Source organism: Orcinus orca, chromosome 6 (genome assembly GCF_937001465.1).
Source record: "Orcinus orca chromosome 6, mOrcOrc1.1, whole genome shotgun sequence".
Classification (NCBI taxonomy): Eukaryota; Metazoa; Chordata; class Mammalia; order Artiodactyla; family Delphinidae; genus Orcinus; species Orcinus orca.
This window is the reverse complement of record NC_064564.1, coordinates 6330993-6357049: the sequence shown is the minus strand read 5'-3', so window position 1 is coordinate 6357049 and position 26057 is coordinate 6330993. Positions and strand designations below refer to the sequence as shown.

General features: G+C 39.6%; 1 protein-coding gene across 1 annotated transcript in view; it reads right to left on the bottom strand.

Moving 5' to 3' along the window:
* Positions 1–13805: 13805 nt before the first annotated feature.
* ANXA10 (annexin A10) overlaps positions 13806–26057 on the bottom strand; it is a 67161-nt gene continuing 54909 nt past the window's right edge. Inside the window, exons 7-12 of the mRNA XM_004278659.1 lie at positions 20464–20517; positions 20283–20376; positions 19303–19398; positions 18731–18789; positions 16114–16236; positions 13806–14146 (exon numbers count right to left, since the gene is read on the bottom strand). Of these exons, the coding sequence (XP_004278707.1) occupies positions 14078–14146; positions 16114–16236; positions 18731–18789; positions 19303–19398; positions 20283–20376; positions 20464–20517 (495 nt within the window). The 3' untranslated portion in view covers positions 13806–14077. The remainder of the gene's footprint in view (positions 14147–16113; positions 16237–18730; positions 18790–19302; positions 19399–20282; positions 20377–20463; positions 20518–26057) is intronic.

Sequence of the window (26057 nt, the reverse complement as noted above, 5' to 3'; positions counted from 1 at the left end):
TTTTGTTTTTTTCTGGGCCAATGTGTGTAGGCATAATAATGCCTCCTCCCCACGAAGGGGTCTGGGTCCTGATCCTGGGACCCTGTGAGCATGTGATGTAGCCAAAAGATAGTCTCTGTGATGCTGTTAGAGAACAAGTTGAGAGGAAGGAGGGGACGCAGGGGTGGGTACAGACACAGGGAGACAACGTGAGCCGTGGCAGTAGCTTCTCCTCCCAAGTTCACCTCTCAGGCCTGGGGGGCTCAACCAGAGCCCGTGGAGAGGGAGGTAGGAGTTTCCTCCCTTCTGCTGGGATATGAAGGGGAGAGATAGCCTAAGTGGGCAGCGATGCCAATTTTAACTCTGTTATGGGAAATGTTGCAGTTTTTGTAGCTCCATAGCATTTTTTTTAAATTATTGAAATACAGTGATTTACAATGTTGTGTTAGCACCTTAAAAGCAATTAACTGATAATGAAATACGTTTTAAAGGACAGGCGGATGGTGCCTGAGATCCTCAGATCACTAGGGTACAATGAAGTGCGTTTTCTGTTTTGTAAATGGTGTTCATCCCTTTTCTGGGTGATAGACACAGAGTTACCCCACTGGACCAGTCGATGAGGACAAATAACAGCACCTCTAACAGATGCCAGAATGAGTTTAGTTTAAGAAGAATGCCTTCCCAGTGAAGGTCCGGCAGTATAATTCTTGAATTTTCATCTTAAATATTTTCCTTTCTAAAAATCTTTAATCATTTGCTTAGTAATAATGGTATAAACAAGTCTGATTTGTTTTAAATAATTCGTGTTGAACAGGAGAACAATTTTCAATTCACTTCTTCTTTGATTGTCCACTTCGTTTCTTACTAGACTTTTCAGGTCAAGAATGTGTGGACTCGGAGCTGGTCTGTCGTCTGATGCCCGGGGCAGACGGCAGGACGGCAGTCTCCCCGTTTGTCTGGCTGTCCAGCGTAACCAATCAAGATCTGTTTGACATCATTGTGGTAAACGATGTACATGAGTGTATGGGTGCAGCTTTCTTTTATCTTGTTTATTCATTTAAGAGAAATAATTTTTACACGATGATAGTAGTAGGAAAGTGTCCACTCTACCAAAGCCAAGTTACTCGTATTCCAGAATAAGAATTCCAGCTTTTCACTGAAGTGGAAGAACAAGTCTTTTTTAAAAATACCTGAGTGGTTTTAAAATAGAAAATTAAATTAGGTAAGGAAGAGAATGTTACATTCTCAGTTAATCATCATGTACGGATTATGCCTTACTGTGGGGATCATTACGCCAGAGGCCCTGGCTGCTCACCTGTGGACCAGAGACCAGCACCACTAGCATCATTAGCATTACCTGCTGGAGATGCCATCCTATAACCACTGAGTTCCGACGCACATCAACATCGGGCACCCCTGTGATAGGCAGTTTGTGTTTGTCCTTATTTTTGTGATCCTTGCACCTAAAGAAGAAGGTGTGTGATATACAGAGTAGAAACAACAAATATATAACGCACACTTTAATTTTTAAGATGAATACATGAGCCACTGTTTCCTGTCACGTGTGATTGGGGGTAATGAGTCTGCCAGCCAGTCCTGCCTGGGGCCCTGGTGACTTATCCACAGGGTGTGGAGGGGCAATACATTCCTATTTTAATTTTGGATGGAAGGTTCTAGGAAATATTTCCTCGATCTTTTTCTTTTAATTGAAGTATAGTTGATTTACAATGTTGTGTTAATTACTGCTGTACAGCAAAGTGATTCAGTTATACATAGATATGCATCCTTTTTTTATATATTCTTTTCCATTATGGTTTATCATAGGCTACTGAATAGAGTTCTCTGGGCTATATAGTAGGACCTTGTTGTTTATCCATTCTATATATAAAAACTTATATCTACAACCCCAAACTCCCAATCTATCCCTCCTCCACCCCCCTCCCCCTTGGCAACCATAAGTCTGTTCTCTATGTCCGTGCTTCTGTTTCTGTTTCATAGATAGGTTCATTTTTGTCGTACTTTAGATTCCACACATAAGTGATATCATATGGTATTTGTCTTTCTCTGTCTGACTTACTTAGTGTGATAATCTCCAAGTCCATCCATGTTGCTGCAAATGGCATTATTTCATTATTTTGTATGGCTGAGTAATATTCCACTGTCTATATGTACCACTTCTTCTTTATCCATTCATCGGTCATGGACACTTAGGTTGCTTCCATGTCTTGGCTATTGTGACTAGTGCTGCTATGAACATAAGGGTGCATGTACCTTTTCAAATTAGAGTTTTGTCTAGAATGGGATTGCGGGATCATATGGTAGCTCTATTTTTAGTTTTCTGAGGAACCTCCATACTCCTCTCCATAGTGGCTGCACCATCTTCCCACCAACAGTGTAGGAGGGTTTGATGGGCAGTACGTTCTAAATGACTGTGAGGACATCATTGGCCAAAGTCATTTAATTATATTCTGAATGGCAGTTTAAGAAAAAATAGATGTATATGGAAAGGGGAATGCTATTCCTGTTATATGTAGCTGATACAATGTAAGTTTGTAAAGCCATGAATACTTTTTCAGGAAAAACAGATTCAAAAAATTTTTGTAGTATTATTCCAGGATGATAAAAGTGACTGTGACTTCACATTTCTAGTAAATTAGAGACATTATTTCTATGATTTCAAAGAGTCAATATTTTGAGTATTGATTTTTTTAAACTGATTTTATTAAAGTGGAGAAAACCTTAATACACTGTTTGCATGTTTGACAGTACTTCATTAAAATATAATGAGTTATTGTTTTAGTGAGCTAGATGTAAAGAACCAGAATGATCACATTTTATAAGAGACTAAGGCATATCTCAGAAGAAAGACACTAACGATCTAAAATCTCTGCATACCCTCAGGCTATGTTACAAACGATTCATGTAGATGCAAAAAATATTCCTCTCCTTTGCTTGAATAAATATGATAAGAGTGGAAGGGGATGCCCTTTGAACAGTTACGTATTGAACTTCAACAAACACAGCTCCCTGTAGGCACTGACCAAGGATAACTGGTATGACCTTTTCTGTTTTAACATTCTTTATAGACAGGCGTGTGTGTTTGTGTAATGAATGCTGTTGCATTATGACTTATGAGAATAATTTCAAGATGCAATAATTTGGGTGATTAAGGTGCAATTTATTTCAAACAGTTTAAAAAACACCTTTTCAAATTATGATTGTGGTGAAGCTCACGTATCATAAAATTGACCCTTTGAAAGTGAAGAGCTCAGGGACATTTGATGCGTTCATAATGAACAACCACCGCCTCTATCCAGGTATTAGACATTGTCATTGACCCAAGGGGAAAGTGTGGACCCCTGAAGCAGTGCCTCCCCTCCCCTCCCTCAACTCTGGCACCTACTGTTCTGTGTCTGTCTGCTCTCCATCTTGCGGATTTAACTAGTCTGGGTGATTAATGAATGGACTCATACCGTTATGTGACTTTCTGTGTCTGACGTCTTTCACTAGGCTATTTCGAGGTTTGCCCATGTTGGAGTGATAGCTGTACTTGACTCCTTTTTATAGCTGGTTGTTATTGCACTGTTTGTATATATACAATTTGTTTATCCAATGAATGAACATTTGGGTTGCTTCAACTTTTGGCTCCTGTGAATAGTGCTGCAGTGAACAAGCATGCACGGGTATTTGTTTCAGTGCCTGTTTTCATTTCCTTTGTGTATAAACCTAGGAGTAGAACTGTTGGGTTATGAAGTAACTCCTTGTTCGACTTCTGTAGAACCGCTGAAATGGTTTCCACAGCAACAATTTTACACAAGCAACTGCACTGTACAAGGGTCCTACTTTCTCCACAACCTCACCACACTTGTTATTTTCCTTTTTTATAAAAAGTTATAGCCATTCTAGTGTGTGTGAAGTGATCCATATCTCACTGTGGTTTTACTTTACATTTCCCTAAACACTAAACATTTTGAGCTTAATTTTATGTTATGAAAGAGATGTATATAGTCTTTGGAAAAATGTCTATTCAAGTCCTTTGCCCGTAACTCTACAAGTCATTGCCCTCCATAACTCTACAGTTATGTTGTTTATCTTTTGTTGTTGACTTGTAGAAGTCCTTTAGATATTCTAATACTAGACTCTTGTCAGATATATGATTTGCAAATATTTTCTCCGACTCTGTAAGTTATCTTTTATTTTCTTGATAATGCCCTTTGATGCACAAAATTTTTAATTTTGAGGAAATCCAACCTACCTAATTCTTCTTTTGTTACTCATCCTTTTGGTGTCATATCCAAGAATTCATTCCCAAATCCAAGGTCATGAAGATTTCTCCCTATGTTTTCTTCTAAGAGCTCTTATATTTAGATTGTTGATCCATTTCGAATAGATTTGGTGTATGGTATGAGATAAGTTTACAACTTCATTCATCTGCATGTGGATTTACAGTTGCCCCAGAACCATTTGTTGAATTCTTTCTCCACCGAATGGGGTTGGTAACTTGTCAAACCTCAGCTGACAGATATGTGGGTTTATTTTTGAATTCTCAGTTCTATTCCGTTAGTCTGTCTGTCTATTTTCATGCCAGTACCACCCTGTTTTGATAACTATAGCTTGTGAAATGTGTGGGTCTTCCAACTCTCTTTGTGTTCAGTACTGTTTTGGCTTTTCAAGGTCCTTTGTAATTCCATATGAATTTGAGGATTGTCTTTTCCACTTCTGCAAAAAAGGCTGTAGGAATTTGGATAAGGATTGCAATGATCTGTAGATCACTTTGAGTACTATTGGCATCTTAACAATATTAAGTTTTTCAATCCATAAACACAGGATATCTTTCCATTTTTAGGTCGTCCTTAATTTCTTTCTGCAATGTTGTAGCTTTCAGTGTACAAGTTGTTGACCTCCTTTGTTAAATTTATTCCTAGGTATTTTATTCTTATGCATGCTATTGCAGTTGGAACTTTTTCCTTAATATTATTTTCAGAAAGTACCTCGCTTTCATGTAGAAACACAAATGGTTTTTGAGTATTGATCTTGTACTCTATGACTTTGCCAAATTTGTTTATTAGCTCTGATAGTTATTTTGTGGATTCTTCAGCATTTTCTACATATGGGATCATGCCATCTGTGAAAAAAGGAGTTTTACTTGTTCCTTTCCAATTTGAACGCCTTCTTTTTCTTCCTCTTACCTAAGGGCTCTGCCTAGTACTTCCAGTAAAATGTTGATTAGCAATGGTGAAAGCAAACATCCTTGTTTTGTTCCTGATCTTCAGTCTTCTCTCATTGAATCTGACCTTAGCTGTGAGCTTTTCATAAATGTTCTTTATCATGATGAGAGAGTTCCCTTATATTCTTAGTTTGCTGAGTATTTTTATGAAAGGACTTTTTTTTCAAATGCTTATTCTGCACTAACTGAGGTGATCTGGTGGCTTTTTTCTTTTATTCTATTAATGTGGTGTGTTACATTGATTAGTTTTCTCATGTTGAATCATCCATGCATTCCTGGGGTAAATCTCACTGAGTCATAGTGTGTAATCTTTTAAATATACTTTTGGACTCAGTTTGTTGGTACTTTGCTGAGGATTTTTGCATCTATGTTCATAAGAGAAGTTGGTCTTTTCCTGTGATGTCTTAGTCTGGTTTTGGTATTAGGGTAAAATGGGCCTCATAGAATGAGTTAGGAAGCATTCCTTCCTCTTCTGTTTTTTTGCAACAGTTTGAAAAAAATTGGTGTTAATTCTTCTTTAAGTGTTCGGTAGAATTCACTACCAGCTGATCTGGACTTTTGTTAGGAGGGTTTTGATAACTGACTCAGTTTATTTAATTACTATAGACTTTATTAGATTTTCTATTTTTTTGAATCAGTATTGGTAATATGTATATTTCTAGAAATTCATCCATTTAACGTAGATTATCTAATTTTTTGTTGTAATGTTATTTGTTGATAATAACCTCATATAATCCTTTTTATTTCTGTAGCATCTTTCCCTATGTTTATTTCTGATTTTATTTGCATCTTCTTTCTTCTTTGTCAGTCTAGCTAAAGATTTGGTCAATTTTGTTGATCTTTTCTGAGATCCAACTTTTGTTTCACTGATTCTATTTTTCTATTATTTATTTCATTTTCCACCACACTAATCTTTATTATTTCCTTCCTTCTGCTAGCTTAGGTTTTAGATCACACTTGTTTCTCTAGTTCCTTAAGTGTAAAATTAGGTTGCTGATGTGAGATCTTCCATCTTTTTTAATTTGGACATTAACTGGTATAAATTTCCTTCTGAGCAGCTTCATGTATCCCATAAGTTTTGGTATGCTTTGCTTTTGCTGTCATTTGTCTTTGTTTTCTGATTTACCTGTGATTTCTTCTTTGACTCATTGTCTGTGTGCTGTTTAATTTCCATAGAGTTGTCAATTTTCCTATTTTCCTTCTGTTAATGATTTCTAGCTTTATTCCACTGTGCTCTGAAATGTGTCTGAAAAGACTTTGTGTGACTTCTGTAATTTTAAATGTGTTGAAACTTGTTATGTAGCCTAACTTATGGTCTCTTCTGGAGAATGTTTGATACGCTTACGAAGGGTGTAATCTTCTGCTGTTGTTGGGTGTGGGCTTTGAAATACGTCTGTTTTTTTTCCCCTGTAATTCATTTCTAATCTCATAGTGCTGTGGTCAAAAAAGATACTTGATATGATTTCAGTTTTCTTAAATTTACTGAGGTTTGATCTGTGACCCAAGATGTGATCTATCCTGGAGAATGTTCCGTGCTCACTTGAGAAGAAAGTGTAATCTGCTGTTTTTGGATGGAATGTCCTATAAATATGAAGTAAATCTATCTGGTCTATTGTGTCATTTAAAGCTTCTGTTTCCTTATTTATTTTCATTTAGGATCATCTGTCCATTGCTGTAAGTGAGGTGTTAAAGTCCCCCACTATTATTGTGTTACTGTCAATTTCCTCTTTTATAGCTGTTAGCAGTTGCCTTATGTATTGCGGTGCTCCTATGTTGGGTGCTTATATATTTATAATTGTTATATCTTCTTCTTGGATTGATCCCTTGATCATTATGTAGTGTCCTTCTTTGTCTCTTCTAATAGTCTTTCTTTTAAAGTCTATTTTATCTGTTATGAGTATTGCTACTCCAGCTTTCTTTTGATTTCCATTTGCATGGAATATCTTTTTCCATCCCCTCACTTTCAGTCTGTAAGTGTCCCTAGGTCTGAAGTGGGTGTCTTGTAGACAGCATATAGATGGGTCTTGTTTTTGTATCCATTCAGCGAGCCTGTGTCTTTTGATTGGAGCATTTAATCCATTCACATTTAAGGTAATTATCGATATGTATGTTCCTATGACCATTTTCTTCACTGTTTTAGGTTTCTTTTCGTAGGTCCTTTTCTTCTCTTGTGTTTCCCACTTATTGAAGTTCCTTTAGCATTTGTGGTAGAGCTGATTCGTTGGTGCTGAATTCTCTTAGCTTTTGCTTGTCTCTAAAGCTTTTGATTTCTCCATCGAATCTGAATGAGATCCTTGCCAGGTAGAGTAATCTTGGTTGTAGGTTCTTCCCTTTCATCACTTTAAGTATATCATTCCACTCCCTTCTGGTTTGTAGAGTTTCTGCTGAGGAATCAGCTGTTAACCTTTTGGGAGTTCCCTTGTATGTTATTTGTCTTTTTTCCCTTGCTGCTTTCAATAATTTTTCTTTGTCTTTAATTTCTGCCAATTTGATTACTATGTGTCTTGGCATGTGTCTCCTTGGGTTTATCCTGTATGGGACTCACTGCACTTCCTGGACTTGGGTGGCTATTTCCTTTCCCATGTTAGGGAAGTTTTCGACTATAATCTCTTCAAATATTTTCTTGGGTCCTTTCTCTCTCTCTTCTCCTTCTGGGATCCCTATAATGTGAATGTTGTTGCGTTTAATGTTGTCCCAGAGGTCTCTTAGGCTGCCTTCATTTCTTTTCATTCTTTTTTCTTTCTTCTGTTCTGCAGCAGTGAATTCCACCATCCTGTCTTCCAGGTCACTTATCCGTTCTTCTGCCTCAGTTATTCTGCTATTGATTCCTTCTAGCATCGTTTTCATTTCAGTTATTGTATTGTTCATCTCTGTTTGTTCTTTAATTCTTCTAGGTCTTTGTTAAACATTTCTTACATCTTCTCGATCTTTGCCTCCATTCTTTTTCAAAGGTCCTGGATCATCTTCACTATCATTATTCTGAGTTCTTTTTCTGGGAGGTTGCCTATCTCCACTTCATTTAGTTGTTTTTCTGGGGTTTTATCTGGTTCCTTCATCTGGTACATAGCCCTCTGCCTTTTCATGTTGTCTGACTTTCTGTGAATGTGGTTTTCGTTCCACAGGCTGCAGGATTGTAGTTCTTCTTGCTTCTGCTGTCTGCCCTCTGGTGGATGAGGCTATCTAAGAGGCTTGAGCAAGTTTCCTGATATCTTAGATTAATTTTTAAGCGTATTTTCTGCCAAACTGTAGATGGCTACTGATGACCCAGTTTCAGTATCGAATAGCTGCCATTTAGACTCTAGTTATTTTTGGAAAATCTCTCTCTTCAGAATGCGGCGATTCAGTGAGCACTGAGTTTTCCATGTGCCAAGCATACCTCCTATATACCAGCCACTCCTCTAAGGACTAGTCTAGAGACACAGAGATGAAAAGAGCCTTTGCTGTCAGGGAGCTGGCGTTCCAGTGAGGGAGACAATGCATGAGGTGAAATTTTGTCAGACAAGTGAATGATGAGCAGGCATCTTCTATGTGACTGCTGGAGCCACTGGACTTGTCTAGTAGGATTCCCTGCTAGTGTTGGAGGGTCTCCTGCAGAGGCAAGGGGTGGCTGTGGCTCACTGTGGGGACAAGGACAGTGACAGCAGAGGTTCTGGGAAGTACTCCTTGGTGTGAGCCCTCCCAGAGTCCCCTTTAACTACTATTTTAGAGCTGTCACTTTCTCTCTTAAATTCTGTCAGTGTTTTGCCTCATATATTTGGGGGAATCTGTTATTTGGGGTCTATATGTTTATTGTATCTTCTAGATAAGTGTTATATCTTCTACATGAATCAGCCCTTTTATCCACATATAATGTCTTTTTTGTCTCTTGTAACAGTTTGTACTTAAAGTCTATTTTTTTCTGATATTAGTACAGGCACCCCAGCTCTCTTCTATTTACTATTTGCATGGAGTATCTTTCTCTGTTCTTTCACTTTTCAACATCTTTGTATGCTTGTATCCAAAATTAGTCTCTTATAGACAGTAAATTGTTGGATTATGTTTTTTCTTTTTCGGTACGTGGGCCTCTCACTGCTGCGGCCTCTCCCGTTGCAGAGCACAGGCTCGGGATGCGCAGGCTCAGCAGCCATGGCTCACAGGCCCAGCCGCTCCGCGGCATGTGGGATCTTCCCAGACCGGGGCACGAACCCGTGTCCCCCGCATCGGCAGGCGGACTCTTAACCACTGCGCCACGAGGGAAGCCCTGATTATGTATTTTTTAATTCATTCTGCCAGTCTTTTGATTGGAGAATTTAATCCACTTACATTTAACGTAATTACTGATAAGGAAGGACTTACTTTTGCCATTTTGATTTTTTTTTTAATAAGTCTTATGCTCTTTTTTGTTTCTCAGGGATAGTTTCTGGCAATTTTATCTGTCAATGGGTATACTTTCTAGTTTCTCTTTACGCTTCATACATTTTTTTTGAGCACTATACATTTTGAATACAATAATGTGGTAATTCTGGAATTGTCCCCCTTCTCAGGGTTTATGTTTCAAGGGGTCCGCTGTGGCGTTGTTTGGTTTAGTGACTTTTCTAAACTATTTTTATAAAAATCTGTGTATATTTTTCACCATGTATGGCCTCTGAAGTCCTTGTTTCTTTATTTTTTTAATTAAAAAAATATTTATTTATTTTGGCTGTGCTGGGTCTTAGTTGCGGCATGCAGACTTCTTAGTTGTGGCATGCAGACTTCTTAGTTGTGGCATGCGTGTGGGATCTAGTTCCCCGACCAGGGATCGAACCCTGGCCCCCTTCATTGGGAGCGAGGAGTCTTACCCACTGGACTACCAGGGAAGTCCCTGAAGTCCTTGTTTCCTTAGATTGTATTCAGCTAGTGTTTGGACAGAGATTTCTTTGAACACAAGGGGGAGTGGGAGAGACAGAGAGAGGAAGAAGAGAAAGAAGAAGGAGGAAGAGCAGGAGAAGGAGAAGCGGGAAGAAAATGAGAAGAAGTAGGAGAAGGAGAAGAAGAAGAAGGAGAAGAAGAAGAAGAAAAGGAAAGAAAAATCTTCCTTCCGTTCTTTGCAGGTTGGCTCTGTGCTGGGATCTCCTTCAACACTGAAGCCGTTTATGACTCACCCTTCCCCCACGTCCTGCTTGCCCTTATCCTGGAGACCAGCAGTAATGAAGGCTTGGGGTCTTCTCAGGTCTTTTCTAAGCACGTGTCCTGCCCTAGGCATCTGCGTGGCTGTCTGAATTCCCTGACGTATGTGGGTTCGCCTAGATTTTCCTCAGAGGTTTTCGTTACTCAGTTGTTTTGTCTTGTCACCTACAAACTGGCACTTGCCATCTACCTCTGCAAGGATCAAATTATGTGCTGCTGCAGCTGCTGACCTTCAGCACCCCCTGAGAGGAGTTCAGGGTGGAGAGCAGAAATGAGGCGCTCTGGGCTCTGGGGAAAACAGGCAGAACAGGTCTTCAGATAGGTATTTTGAGGAGAAGATTTTATGAGCCCAATTCTTGCATGTCCTCGTATCTAGCAGAGCACTAAAATCCTTCATGGTGAACTCTGCTCCTCGTGACCAGCAGTAACCTTCGTGAGACTAGCGGAAACCTTCTGCAAAAAATATGTGCTTGACTGCATGTACTCCCCCTTCACCAAAATCACATCTATACTGACTTCGCCGCCGCCTCTTCAGAGCTGTTTCTCAGAGCTCTCTGAAACGCTGTCTCCCGGGCTCTAGTCCTCATTTTGCCCCAGATAAAACTTAACTCCCAACTCTCACGCTGTGCATTTTTTTCAGTCGACAGTCTCGACTGTCGTCTTTCACCCTCGGCAGCTGCCTCGCTATCTCCCTCCCTGTCTGAGCTCTGAGCTCGGCCAAACAAAGACAAGCCCCTCACCTCAGTCCTTCCTGCAGCTCCCAGACAGGTTAGAACAGACAGATGAACAAGGCTGGCTCTGTTCCCTGGGGAATCGGGGACTGGGAAACAAGGCTGATGCTAAGCTGGAAGGAGGGTGGGGAAAGGGTGAATAAAAATGTCTCAGCGCTTTCCTACTTTTCTAACCTGTTCTTGACTCTGAGTTAAACCTTGGCTTATTTTCCACCCTTCTGGCAGCTTTTGCTTGAGTTTTTGATGTTTCTGTGCAGGGATGGGCCCTGCTTCTGCCTGCTCTGCCGTCTTTGGTGACATCACTCACATTTGGCACTGTTTTAACATGTAAAATAACAACTTTGGTCATAATGATGGGCTACTCTATAAGAGCACTAAAAGTCATGCTTTTTTAGCCAAACGATTAGCCTCTTTACTAGTTTGGTCGCTTTAGGGCTACACGGAACAGAGTAGGGCTCTGGATGCAAAGCACAGGGGTATGTCCTGAGGTATCTCCATGTCTGGCTTTATTTTGTCTCTGGAAGGGCCAGCAACTCAGTGGTAATTTATCTTTTCCTTGGCGGTAGATTGAGAACCCATCAAAACAAAATGTATTCCTGTAACGTTACTCTCTTTTTTTCTGTAGGTTAAACATGGGCAGTGCGTTTAAGTTAATCACAGATTTTGTGCCTGTCACTCAGAGCATCAGGTAGAGTCAACGCCCCTGCATGTGAAGTTCCTGTAAGCAGCTGAACATCTTTAAGTACGAAAAACCATGATAATAATTGAAACACTTCATCTCATACAGGATCTCACTAAGTGAATTATGCGATGACAAAGATGACAACGTTGTGTTGGCATTTAAACAACTAAGTGAAGCCTTCGACAGAAAACTTGGGGGGAAAGAACGAACCTGACCGTGTCCAATTTTCCTGAGTCCTGTGCGCCTAGGAGACAGAGATAGCCAGAATGCCACCCTTTGTGTTTCAGGACATGGGTCACTGCCCCTTCCTGCATGACTAAGAGGAGGCTTGCAAACAACCCCTTGTTCCCTGTGACCATCCTCAACACACCCTCCAAATTCTCTGCTTTGTCTCATAAAGGATTAGCTGAACTGCTTTCTCCTGCTGACCAACTGGACAAAATACCTGCTAACTTGACGAAATATTAGTCAGGCTTCTCCCATCTGCCCCACAAGTCCCTGAACTTTAATCCACCCTTAGGCTCCTCCTGAAAGCTGCCCGGAGGGGTCCCCAGATCACCTGTCCCTGCCCCAACTCCAGGTCACTCTAAGGTCAACTGTGCAATCACACCACACACACCCCCATTCCCCCTCACCTGATCATTTCCAGCCTTGTTTACTAATCCCTATAAATTGAAGATCTTTTTCTGCTGACCTTTGAGACCCCCACACATCCCACGGTCAGAGTGTTTTCCCTTTGCAGTAGGCTTTTCCACTTACTGCAATGGTCTTTTCCAATAAATCTCTTCTTACCTAAGTCCAGATTTGTTTTTGATTCGATTTTCTCGCTGCGCTAAAGACGTAAAAGATATTACTTAATTAACTAAAGTATAGATTTCACAATTTATTGAACAGCGTATATAAAGATATCTTAGGGTGGAAAGTTTTTCGTTAGATATCTAAGTTCTCATCAGGAATTCTAACATTTTTCTTCTAAGAGTTTTATCTTGTGTAATAGCTATGCTAGATGTCTCAAGCAATTACTACTTTGGCTTGAAATGCTAATGATTCTTTTTAAAGGCAGAAATAAAACCCAAGTTAAAATTATACAACATCATACACTGTAGCAGTGAGCTGAACTCTTGAAAGTAGTTTCAGATGTCTAATTATTACATGTTTCTAAATGTCCTGCATTCTTCCCCCAGGCAGACCCCAGGTTCTGAGCACATTTTCCATGTCCCTGAGACCAGTGGGGACACATCTACAGAGACTAGGCTGTGAGCCATTGAGAGCTCTCCACGTGGAATAAAGCACATCGGCCAGGGTCACCAGTACGTCTAGATTTATTGCCTGCGTGTCCACATTAGCCTTGCTCGCCTTCCTTAACCGCTGCTTTCTGTGACCTCATTTGTGGGTCCCCCCTGCGTATCCTGGGAGCTTATCCCTTGGGCTCACCCATCTCTGTCCCTGCTTTTGCTCTTGGCTAGACTGTGGCGTCAAACTAGATTCTCCTCCAAATCTGACTCAGTGAGTACTTTTTCTTTGCTGCTCCTAATTTAGCACATCTTCAGACACAGAAGGGAACAGCCTTGACTAATGGCACAAATCGTAGAGTTACTTCCCAGGTAGGCTTTGATGCTGATGTTAAGGAGTGAAGACAGACAAGCAGCAAGGACTCTGCTGACGTTGCCTGGGCAAGTGGCTGGCTAGGCACTAACGCCAAGAACAGCAATAGCTAGAGATGTTGCCTTTACCTGAGTGGCTGTCAAATACACAGCACTCACGCACACGCGTGTGCACACACATGCCTATTTTTCCATCTAAGTCTCTTACACAGCTAAGCTTGACAAGTATATGTGGTATTCTGCTGTTTTATACCTTTATTTTCATTTAAAGGGGACTGAGATGTTCACTTTGGCTTTACTGCGTTTGTCCAGAGTCTCGAGTTGGGAAAGGGATGGCCATGCACCCCGTTTCCCTCATCTGTCACAGCATGCTGGGACAGCTGTAAGCAGACCCACTCCTTGTAGGAAATTGACGGTTCACATTAAATAACATATGTCAATGCAATAATGTCTTTTATTATTCTGTTACACGCAATCTAACGAATTCCTGATTTAGATATGTGCAAATCCAATCTCATACACTTTTGTCAATAGGTTTTTCTTGAATAACCTATTGATAATCATTATTCTTGGAATAATTTTAAAGAGAGAAAAGAAAATATGATTCTATAGTTTTGTAATAATGCTACTAACAATGCATATTAATCACAGAATCTATATTTTGACGTGTCTCTGAAGATGAGTGCATCCTCCAAATCCTTCTTTTTATTTAGTAATCGTCAGCATCACCGGCACAGATGGCAAGCAGAGCCTTCTCGTAATGCCCTGAAGCGAAATGCTGAAAGGAAGAAAACGTAATGTATTTGAAATACAATGTCATAGTATTTCTAAAAAGAAGCATAGTTCCTCTGAACTATAGAATGAAAGACCATGGGCCGTTAGCATCACAAGAATTATTTATTTTTTTCATCTAAGTATTTAATATGCCCTGAGAACTATTCCCTGGAAGTTACTGAAAAGTAATACCATGGTTATAGTCAATAGAAAGAAGTTTATATAAAGTTGATGGAACCCTAATGTGTTTTTATAAGAAGAATAACTTCCAGTAGAATCAAATCTTCTCCTCAACTTGAAAGAGGTGTCCTCATTTATTGTTGTAAATCAGTGTAGAGTCTGGAGGGCAGATTGGGCAGTATGCCTCAGAGGGCTTAAAAATGTTTATACTCATTAATGCAGAAATTCTACTTCAAGAAATCTGTCCTAAGGAAATAATGATCAATTATTGATGAGCCCAAGATTTATGCTCCAAAATATACACCATAATATTATGTATAATAGTGAAAAAGTAAAAAGCAATAAATAATAATGTGGGGCAGTTTATGTACTTTAGAACTTTTACAGTGGGATCCATGATTTAATAAAAATATTACTTTAAGTAGTAAAACAGTTTTTAAAAGAAAACATGTACAAAAAAATTTTGTTATTGGTTATCTGTGGTGGAGAATTAGGGCCATTTTAATCCTTTTATCATGCTTCCGTAGTTTCTAAGTTTTCAAAAAAAAGATAGTAATAAATAAAAGGAATTATAAAACTTATCTTTGTTAAAAGTCAACTCTCACATCCATGTTCTCTTACACAAAGTTGTGTAATTATAATTCACTGCCTTAAATGCACATAGTAAAGTTGCATTAATCATATGTGAATATTAGTAGATTTTGAGGTGGCTGTCGTTAATTGCTGTATAGGTATTAGAACTAGTTTATTCATTTAGAAAATGAGTTATGACATGCATTTCTCAATGAGAAATGTTTAGCACCACTAAAAGTTTAAGGTTTTGAAGGTGGCTGTAAGGAGAGTTTTATCAAAGACGAAGGAGGAAGATGTCTCTTAAATGCTCCCTTAACCCTTCCTCTTGGAAATCACTTCAGCTCCCTGAGGGCCTACAAGGTCTTCTGGGTTGTGTGATCTCTTCCTCCTTGGGTTGTCAAGTTTCTTCCGTATCTTTCAATAAACTAAAAAGCTATTTTATGCAATTGAAAATTTCAATGGAAACAACGTGGACAAGGTAACAGGACTTAGCTATGTGCAAAATATACATTAAGATACATTCTAGGGCCCTGTGCTTGGGTTAATGCTCTGAGGGTGCCGTCTTGAAGTTCTTTATACTTTTTTGAACGAGGGGTCAAACGTTTTCATTTTCCATGGGGTGCCCCAAGTTACATAGATGGTCCTACATACTCTGATAATTCTTTGCTAGGTTTGATCAAAATCCAGGCTCAAGCTTAGGTGTATCAGAATGAAGAAACCACCGGCCTGTTGACTTCTGAGTCATCGCTTCTTGGCATGAGCTTCGGGTTCATGGGATGGCAGTGTGCAGAATTTTGCACCCGTGTGATGGGATCTGACTGGCTGCCCCCTCCTATGACAACACAGGAGAGCTGATCTCAGAAAGCTCTTCACCATTAATGGGCTCTTCTTGGGAAACGTTTTCTTGCTGGCGCTAATCATGCTTGGCCATTTAGCTTGTAGAGCCTCATCACGTGATCGTGGGATGAATAGTTTGCATGACAAACCAATGACTTTTGCTTAAAACACATCAAAGAGGAATAAGTTTTGTCACCGAGGTGAAGGGATTTTTCTCACCTGTTGGTGCACTAAGGCTGCCTGACCTACTCATGTAGATGATCCCGGCCAGAATAGTTAACTTTTTAGATTCCACCGTGAGGTTACTTAAATTACAGCCCTTGTTTCAGTTTCGAAAAGGATCAAATATGGCTGCAAATAAGTCACGAGGAGGAGACTTACTTTGATGTCATGGAAGAGGGACTTCCCGTATCTCTCTTTGTATCGTTTCCTTATGGTCATCAGGTCTATTTCACTTCTGGCAATGAGAATCCTGATCACGGTTTTATTATGGAAACCAAAGTCCTAAAAGACACAGCCGAGGGGAGAAAAACAATAAGGAAACAGCACCTTAAAGTCAGTCTCTCTAAAATCGACTCATCCTCTTTTCTGTGGCCGTGGGGTCCTGGTCCTGTATCCCTCAAGCCCTGGCATCCCCACCCACGGGCATCGACTCAGACTCCGCCTCCCCTCTGTGACCCGCCCCCCCCAGCCCCCCGCACTGTACACACACAGTCAAGTTGTCCATCTACTCTGCTTCTTAAATGCCCTCTAATCTCTATTTTCAGGGTCACAGCCTTGATGCTGGCCCTCATCACTTCACCTGATTCTGCAATAATCCTCCCTTTTATTTAAAAAAACATTTTTTATTGGAGTGTAGTTGATTTACAATGTTGTGTTAGCTTTTGCTGTACAGCAAAGTGATTCAGTTATACATGTACATATATATATATATCCACTCTTTTAGATTCTTTTCCTATATAGCCCATTACAGAGTGTTGAGTAGAGTCCCCTGAGCTATATAGTAGGGCCTTATTAGTTATCCATTTTATACATAGTAGTGTGTATATGTCAGTCCCAATCTCCTAATTTATCCCTCTCCCCTTTCCCCCTGGCGACCATAAGTTTGTTTTCTACATCTGAGACTCTATAATTCTCCCTTTTAAACCTGGTCAACCTCCCCTCTGTCGCCTGAACACTGCATCTTAAGATGCAAATCTGATCATGTGCTCTTTCTAGGTAAAAATTCTTCCTGGGTTGGGAGGTGGGTCCCAACTCTGTTGGATGAACGTCAGCGTTTCTAAGACGGCAATTATGTTTTTATTTTATCGTCTGCTTATTGTGGAATACTGTAAAAGTAAGAATTCCAGGTACTCAAAATATTTGCTGATTTAACCTCCAATACTGAACAATACACAGCCATCCCTTTCTGTGTACTAGGTCCAGAACGAATACCGCTTCACAAAGCAATTTCAACTTGTCTGTTCAAATGGAGTACTGGTGACATCCAGTGGCCAGGAAGCAGCAGCTAATTTTTGATGTCTGAATGTTTTGGGTATAGACCTACTAACAAACTTTTCCATAATTTGAAGTGATAAAAATGAATGATCCAACCAACTTCCCATATTTAAGTTGTGTATCATTCGCTTAGAATACACAGGAGAAAAACAGAGATTTTCTTTGGTGAGAGCTGGTGAAAACAGCTTTTGAACAATACTTGACATTGGCAGGAGACCCTTGTATATGAACACTCTGATTACTGGAATATACACTCCTCTGCTGTACCTGCAAACTGTTCGTGAGTACACATACCTTCCTTTTTGCATTGACACACACAGCAAGGGTAGAGTTTTTATTATTAGGATAATTGGCCCTCACTTTGGGCATAATTGGAATCGGAGTAATGTGATTATTTTCCCAAGGTCATTCACAAGTGAAGCTTTACTCTTTTTGTTGGAGAAGGAAATGGTTGATGTCATCCAACATCCTTGCCCAATACACTTTTAAATATATAGTTAATCAAATCCACCTTTATTCTTGGAAATAGAATCAAAAAGAAGCAGAGGACTGTGCGCTCTGATCTTGATCCTGTGTTCTGAGGACACATGGGTTCTTGTACCTAATAAAAAATACTTGCACATCAATAAAAATAAATAAATAAAATATTCTTGATGATTCACATATTATCCAAGCTTGCTGTCTACCTCTAAGAAGCTGGTCTATGACAATTACTTTGAGGATAAAATACTCCCGTGAAATTATTGTACCACTGAATTGTTTTTAATGATTTTCTTTGAGTTTTCAGGACTATGACATGTATAGTGATTTGTATGAGACCTTTTCATTTTCTCAATATTTTCGTGCACATTGTGGATGAGATACGCATTGTCTCATGCACATAAGTGTTTGTTTCTTTGAAAATGAATGCACCAAAGATGTGCAGTTGACTATCACCCGAAACTAAAAAACATTCTCACTTAATTACAAAAATAGCTTTAGAGTTTATTGTTGTCTAGATGTCTCATTTTAAGTGTTTTTTAAAATAATACTTTATGTTTAAAAATAACCACTCACCTTTTGTGTTTTTAACGCTCAGGAATGCAGCCATGTCTTTCTGAGAGTTTGTAATGTTTTGACATTTTCTGATTGATGCCGTATGTTGTGTAATTGCCTGAGTATGAGGGGGTGGTCTTCATATGCGGTAAAAGTATTTGGACCTACCAGTTTCTCCAGATGCTAAGAAATGCTAAAGCACATCTCCCTGGGGGGAGAGGCCCCAAGGAATACTTCTTAGGTACCTCTGTTTGATACAGAAAGCAGAGCATTATCTTTATTTGATGGGTCTCATTTTGGTGTATAATATATTTCTTCACTGGAGCATATTTTCTCTGAAATTAATATATTTGCATACAAATTCAGATATGGGAATCAATATTTAAATAATTGAAGTAAAACTAGTCCTTTGAGAAAGTAGACATGATTTCTGGAGAAATTTTAAAAATTCGTGGCTCATACTTACATGGATTGCACTGTATAATCTGTAAGCAAAATAGCCTGGTTTGTCTCGAACACAGAGAACTAGGAAAAATCAGAGAGAAAAGAAGAAAGTTTGGGAGTGACAGTACATGTTTTCTTCAAAATTTGGGAAACAATGAGAATGCTTTTTTTTTTTTCCAGTTACAATCCTGGAAGACTGATACTTTGTGAGTTCTCTGTGGGATCCCTCATTGTACATGGTATTAAAATGTCAACATTTAGAATAGCGGTAAAACCATAACCTTCTTTACAAGGGAAAGGAAGTTAGCATGTACAAGATGAATTTAAAGGTGTGAGATCCCCATTACCTGAGAATTCAAGGTTTCCTAGTGTGAAAGTTGCCAGCTGTTAGGAAGGGTACGGGTTCATGAACGATATTAACTTGCCAGTTTAGTGCATCGTATCAGTAGCTGATGCATGTTTCCTCTACAGAGTTAACATTCTGTCTAAATAATTAAATCCAGGGGAAAGTGACTCAATCAAGAGCTTGCTCATGCATCTTTAATTCAGTCAGAGCTAATCAGCCTTCATTGTGCCAAACACATTATTACTCACCAATTGCAACTAGCAGCTCTTGAAAGGATCCATCGTAACATTCATTAATGGCGTCTACTATGTCTTGCCCAGAAATAGTTTGGAATTCCTGGAAAACTTCAACAAATCGATAGAATTCAAAGGAGATTTTATGAATATTATAAATTTAAAATGCAAACGTGGATTTGATTGCTTACACACAGTGCAGGTAAATAAAGTACAGGGGTGGGTGTTGGGTTGCAGTAGGCCATCTTTTAAAACTTTTTAATCGACTTTTGTGTGTTATATATAGTAGAGAAAAACAAAAAGTATTTTAAAAAATAAGGGAGACAGGAAGGTACAGCAGTTTGGGGAAAGTTGAACAAAGTAGGACCAGTAAGGCAGCTTCACATAAATTACGACTTCAGTAATAATGGCCTTGGTTCATTACGGACTGTGTTCACCATATTCTTTTTTTTTTTTTTTTTTTTTTTTTTTTGCAGTACGCGGGCCTCTCACTGCTGTGGCCCCTCCCGTTGCGGAGCACAGGCTCGGACGCGCAGGCTCAGCAGCCATGGCTCACGGGCCCAGCCGCTCCGCGGCATGTGGGATCTTCCCGGACCGGGGCACGAACCCGTGTCTCCTGCATCGGCAGGCGGACTCTCAACCACTGCGCCACCAGGGAAGCCCTCACCATATTCTTTTTAAGACAACATATGATGCACCTAACAGGAGGTAGGTAATATAGGTGAGTAAGTTCTCCATCAGAAATAGAGGTGGTTTTAAAAAGTTTAGTATTGAAAGGTTATGTGATTCAATTATTGGCAAAATAAAATTCTAGGGGAACTTCATCCTTAGCAATGTTATTAGATGAGGCACGTCTGTATAAACATAACCCGAAAGAGGTACCTTTGAGATAACTGGCTTTCCTCTCTTTATATGTAACACCCCCCTTTCCCAATTACCTACTTGCTTTTTATTCTCTAATCAGGGGATAGCTGTAAAGAACAGAGGGCAGTTACCCAGCCATAGCTGCTGGTAGCTCTTGTTACACAGGATCATTTGCAAAAGCGTTTTGTGCTCCCCTGTCCTCTTCTGGCAGCTCTCCCACAGCACCTGAAACATCACAGGCCGCCAGGTAGCACCGCGGCCCCAGGCTGGTGTGCCCAAGGTCCCGCGGTTGCCCCAGGGCTGGCCCATTACCATGGCATCCTGGGCAGCCGTGGCAGGGTCCGTGTACCCTTCTTCCCTGGTTCCCTGTGAAGTAAGCACAGGTTTCCCTCTGTAAGTGCTCTGAATTGACAACTTAGTAGGGTTACCAGGACACAAATCTTTGAGCCACCAAATACACTGGAGACTCCTAAGAAAGTTCTATCATTAGTCGGAGTTAGTCTACATTTCTTGGGTACTTTATGCAATGCAGGTCTTTTTAAAAATGTGGGCACTTTTCATTTTTTCTTTGTAGCCGAGGTAATCTTTCAAAGGAGTTGACAAGTTTTTCGCTTTTCCAATTCCCTGAGCGGTATCTCTGCCGCCCACCCCTTCAAACAGCACCCACCGCCTGGCCGGCTGGTAGAGACAGGATTTTAACATCGTCAGAAGGAAAAGGCAGAGAGAAAGTGTGAGTTAATGCTCGGTCTCTGACTTGTAACATCTCATATTGGCAACAGTAAAATAACGATGAAATCCAGAATGTGTGCAGTGAGAGTATTTTGTAAATTTGTTTCACTCCAGCCTCTTTATCATATGAAGAAAGCACAGACACGGCCAAGCTGCCCTAAGAGAAGTCCTTTCAAACAGGAGGGAAGGAGAGCTCACTAATGTAGGACCCTCTGGTCCCTGAGGGTTATGAGGACCAGAGGGCAGAAAGAGGTAGAGACGTGTGATGAGACAGTTTATTTAACCTTTCCTTTCCTTTGGGTCCAGATCTGGAGGAAATGCTTTTTTTTTCTTTTTTGACTTTGCTGGAAGAACACAGAGGTCACTGTCTTCTGCTCCTGTTGTCTTTTCGGACTCTGGAAATGAACTCGGTGATAGAGCAAGATAGGGCAGCCGAGGCCCTGAGGACACCTTCCTGCATTCATCTCAGTCCCGAAGCAGCATGAATGGGCCCCAAATCTCTCATCTGCTCCTGATGGAGGAACTTGGCAGCAGAGCCTGACAGGTGGAGTGGTTTATGGCCGCAGCAGGGCAGACCCTTCCAGCAGGCCAGGGCTGTGAGACAGACCGTGCTGGCTGGAGCCCTGTGGGGAACACACCTGGGCACTAGTGGGAGTCTTAGGCTCCAGAGGGAGAGCAAGGGTGAGGCCAAACCTTCATGAAGGTTACTTGGTTCTGATCAAACTGAGACAGAAAAAGCGATATAAGTTAACCAGCTTAACTGGTCAAGTCTCGTCTTCTCAGTGGGATTTGCCCTGACCAAGCTGTGCAACATCATAACCTACCCGCCATCCCCTCCCCTGCCCTGCCGTATCCTTCATCGCCTAACATGCTGTGAAATGCACCAATTTATTAGATTTCTCCTTAGCTGTCTGCATCCCCCCACTAGAATGAAAGCTTCTTAAGACTGGGGTCTTTGTCTCTTTGGATAATTCCCAATTGTCCTTGGCACGTTGTAGGCTTTTGAGAAATATTCACTGAGTCAATACTAAACGAAGGAAGGGAAGTTAAAGAAATACCTTTTAGATGGCAGAATTTAAACACCAGTTAGTAGAAACAGGAAGATTTTCTGGATCATTGAAGTGTTTTTTGTGATTGCCAATCAAACGATGTAGCTAACTAAACACCTACGCATGCAAAGTTTGTGAGAAATATTTAAGAAATTTCTGCAGTTCTGAAATTTTTGTGAGAGATCTGATTTTTGGACATTTAACTTGAAATGGTGCCCATCTGTCTACTTCTTTGTGCAGTTAATTGCCAAAAGCACTTTAAGCAGACTGGTAGATTAAAAAAATGTGTATCAGTTTAATGTGTGATTTAGCTTTTCCCAGCAAGTGGATTTTGTCATATTAAAAAGCCTAAGACAGTAGACTGGCAGGTGATGTAAATGCCAGAGAAATGGCCTACATGAGAATTGGGGTTAAGGGCAAAATAAAAATGTGAAAGGAAGAAATGAAAGGAATTGAAATCTGGCTGGAAGTATTTGGAGCAAAGTGGCTACAGATGATCCCCAGAGGCCTCAGGGCATGAGTCTGAGGCAGCATCGCCAGAGACTCCCGGCAGCCAAGATGAGGACAGTTTCCATTCTTTCTGTCTGTGGAAACATTTATCATCTGCAGGGTGATTTGCACATATGGATTAATTGATCTCTAAGTGACTAACTTTTCATTATTTGACAGATAATTAGATCTCCTGTAAATCTGGTTTAATAAAAGCACAGGAAGTGCTGTGAGTCAGTTCAGTGATTGGCATTAGTTTTCAAGAAGAACGTGTTCTGGTTGAGTGGTTTTCTTATTAGAAATAGCCCTGTTGGAAAATTCTTTATAGATTAAAAGCTCTTTTTTTTCCCAGAAAATATGACAGTAATTTAAACACTTCACGTTTCATGAATACCTTAAAGCTTCCAATTCCCTCAATCTCTATTAATTCACAAAAAAGAGGTGTATCTGAATGTTCATGATGTCAAAAAGATGAAAGCCATGGGCGGTGTTTCCCTTGATTCTGGAAGTGAAGCTGCAGAGGGAGGGAGGAGGAAGTGATTTTAATTGCTGAAGAATTTTAGAATATGGGTACTGGGAGGGAATGGAGCAGAATGGGTTCACTTCCTTTAATTTACAGGGTGAATATCTGGAATCTCAAGAAAGCAAAATGATAAACCCAAGGACACACAGCTGACTTAGAGCCAAGAGCAAAAGATACATAGATATATACCTGGTTGTTTTACACAGAGTATCTATCTGTCTATTATCTATCCGTCATCGATCTACCTGTCTACCTATCTATATCTCTCTCTATCTATCTATGTATCTATCTATGTATCTATTATCTCTCTATGTATATATGTATGTATGTATCTATCATCTACCATCTATCAAACATCTATCTAGAGAGAGAGATAGGGGCAGAGAGAATAAGGATCCCAACTAGAGGGTAGAAGGAACTGGGTCATGTGACAGTGCCAGTTATTTGGCTGGAACTCATCACCTCTTTTTGTAAGATGTCTAGACAGAGTCTCTGAAATGGTGTACACCACAGACAGTGGTCAGAAGTGATGGACTTCTTCAATTCTCTAGTTAACATTACATCATTTTCACTCCTGGAAATTTACTGATCCAAAGCCTAAACCAGGAGGTCCGAAAAGCCATTAATGTAGAAGTCACAAGTCAGTGGTCAGACTTCAAAATACTTAAACATCTATGAGAAATTATACATTTTACTAAGCATTACATGGGACTCCTGATCTTGAAGTATAAGTTTTTTACTTCCATTTTCAATTATGAGTTAAGTGCTTTCTTTGAAATATGTATTATCTTATACTTGTAAATTGTGTTTTACATTTTAAGGGGAATATACTATGAAACCTTACAAATACATAATATTTAAGTAAACCTCATTAATTCCCCTTGGCTTCTTATAAAATCTAGGTCTTGCTTCACCATCAATTTTTATATTCTATGTTGAAAGGACAATTTTACTGCTCTGAAGAGCTATTTCAAGGTTAAACACACACACACACACTTAAGTTCCAACTCTAGAAATTGAACCTAAGAAGTAATACTTTATCCTGTAAAGTCATAATCCAAATTAGGTGAAACCCAGTGATAAAAAATTGTGTATTATTTTAAAATATGTGTGTCTATACAAATAATATTATATATACAAATACACCTCCTCACATTTATACTCTATCAAAAATAAAGCATTATTGTTTAATTTCAGGAAAAAGGACCTGCAATTGTGCATAAGATAGATAGCTCTATTACATCAAGGGAAAATATCGTTCGCTGATTTTTTTCCCCTTGTGATTTATTTTCTCTCAAGTTTAGTTTTCAGAACTGTGTGTTTTTCCCTGAAATATAAGAGCTTTGCTTTATAAAAACACACTGCGATCCTGATTCTTGGCTGTCAGTTACTTTTAGTGGGTTTGTAGCATAACCTTTGACGAGGTGCAGAAATTCTGAGACGTTATTTGAATACTTGATCATTGGCATTTCACCAGATGGAAATAGAACTGGAGTACAAATAGATGGGGTTGGAGGTGGGAGCAATCACATTTAACAGTGGAGGTGGAGGTATGGTGTCTTGGGGCTGTTTTCATGTTAGTGTCTCACTCAGCAGACGTGAAACGTCAGGCCAGCCACGGAGCCCATCTGAGTTCCCATGGACGGGGTGCAGCCATTTGGCTCCCCTGGGGAGCTGGCTCTGAGATGGAGACCAGCAGGTACCTTGTTATATTTTTTTGCCTTTTTAAAAAAACAATTATTGAAGTATAGTTGATTTACAATGTTGGGTTAGTTTCAGGTGTATAGCAAAGTGATTCAGTTATACACGTACACATATTGAAAAGATACCTGCACCCCTATGTTCATAGCAGCACTGTTTACAATAGCCAGGACATGGAAGCAACCTAAATGTCCATCAGCAGATGAATGGATAAAGATGTGGTCCATATATACAATGGAATACTCCTCAGCCATAAAAAAGAATGAAATAATGCCATTTGCAGCAACATGGATGGACCTAGAGATGGTCCTACTGAGTGAAGGAAGTCAGACAGAGAAAGACAAATACCATATAGCGCTTATATGTAGAATCTAAAACATGATACAAATGATCTTATTTACAAAACAGATTCTTGTTATTATGGGATGTGCTGGGGATCAACCATGGATGGGAGAGAAAAGCCAAATTTGGAAGGAGAGGCTGGACCGTGATATAGGCCTAGTGGAATGCAACATAGTCCTAATGAAATATATTTTTTGTCTTCCTAGAAAGCTTATATATTTCTTTAATAAATTGACATAAATTTCTTTTCGGATACTAAGAAAATAAAAACGTGTTTGCTATTAAGATGCAACTCATGGATTTATAATAGGGCTTTTGGTTTTATTAGGGGCAGTACTAATGCCAACACGAATTTCTGACTGGAAAATGTTGTTTTAATTTACATTACGGAGCATCAGTCCTAGAAAACCAAAAGATGAAGACCCTTCTAAATTGAGAGAATGTTTTAATTAATCTTACAACGTTGAAAAGTTAGAAAATATTCAACTGACGTTGCCAAGTGAGATTATTTTTAATATTAATATTGATTATTAAAAACTTTTTTGCTATAATGACTCAACTTCTGTCACAAATTTAAATAAGCTTATTTCTACAACACCTTACACAGAAGTCTCAAGTTGGACGATATCTATTCTCTATTGATGTTCTCATCCCAGAGATTAGAATCTTCAGAATAGGACTTGAGGAATTGATACAGGCAGTTTTATGAACTATGCAGCCATGCCATGCACATGCAGATTAAACCACAGCAAACCAAATTAAACAAGAAAGCACATTCTTGATTTTGTTTTTACAAATAGAATTTTTACTTTAATTGAAAGGTCAATAGATTTGCTCAGTACTATGCCATTTTTTTCAGTTGAACAATTTTGAAGAAATCCAACCAGCCCTAGTCACCAATCTCTCCTCCGTCTGGGGCAGCTAATACTTGCTTCCTCTGGAATCTTTCCTTTTGGATTTCTTTATTCCTAATTCAGAACTGACAATAACTTGGGCTCAAAAAAAAAGAGTAAAAAAAATTTTAAATCCTTGTTGCCTGGCAATGAATGGAATTGTTAGTTTGTGTTCTAATC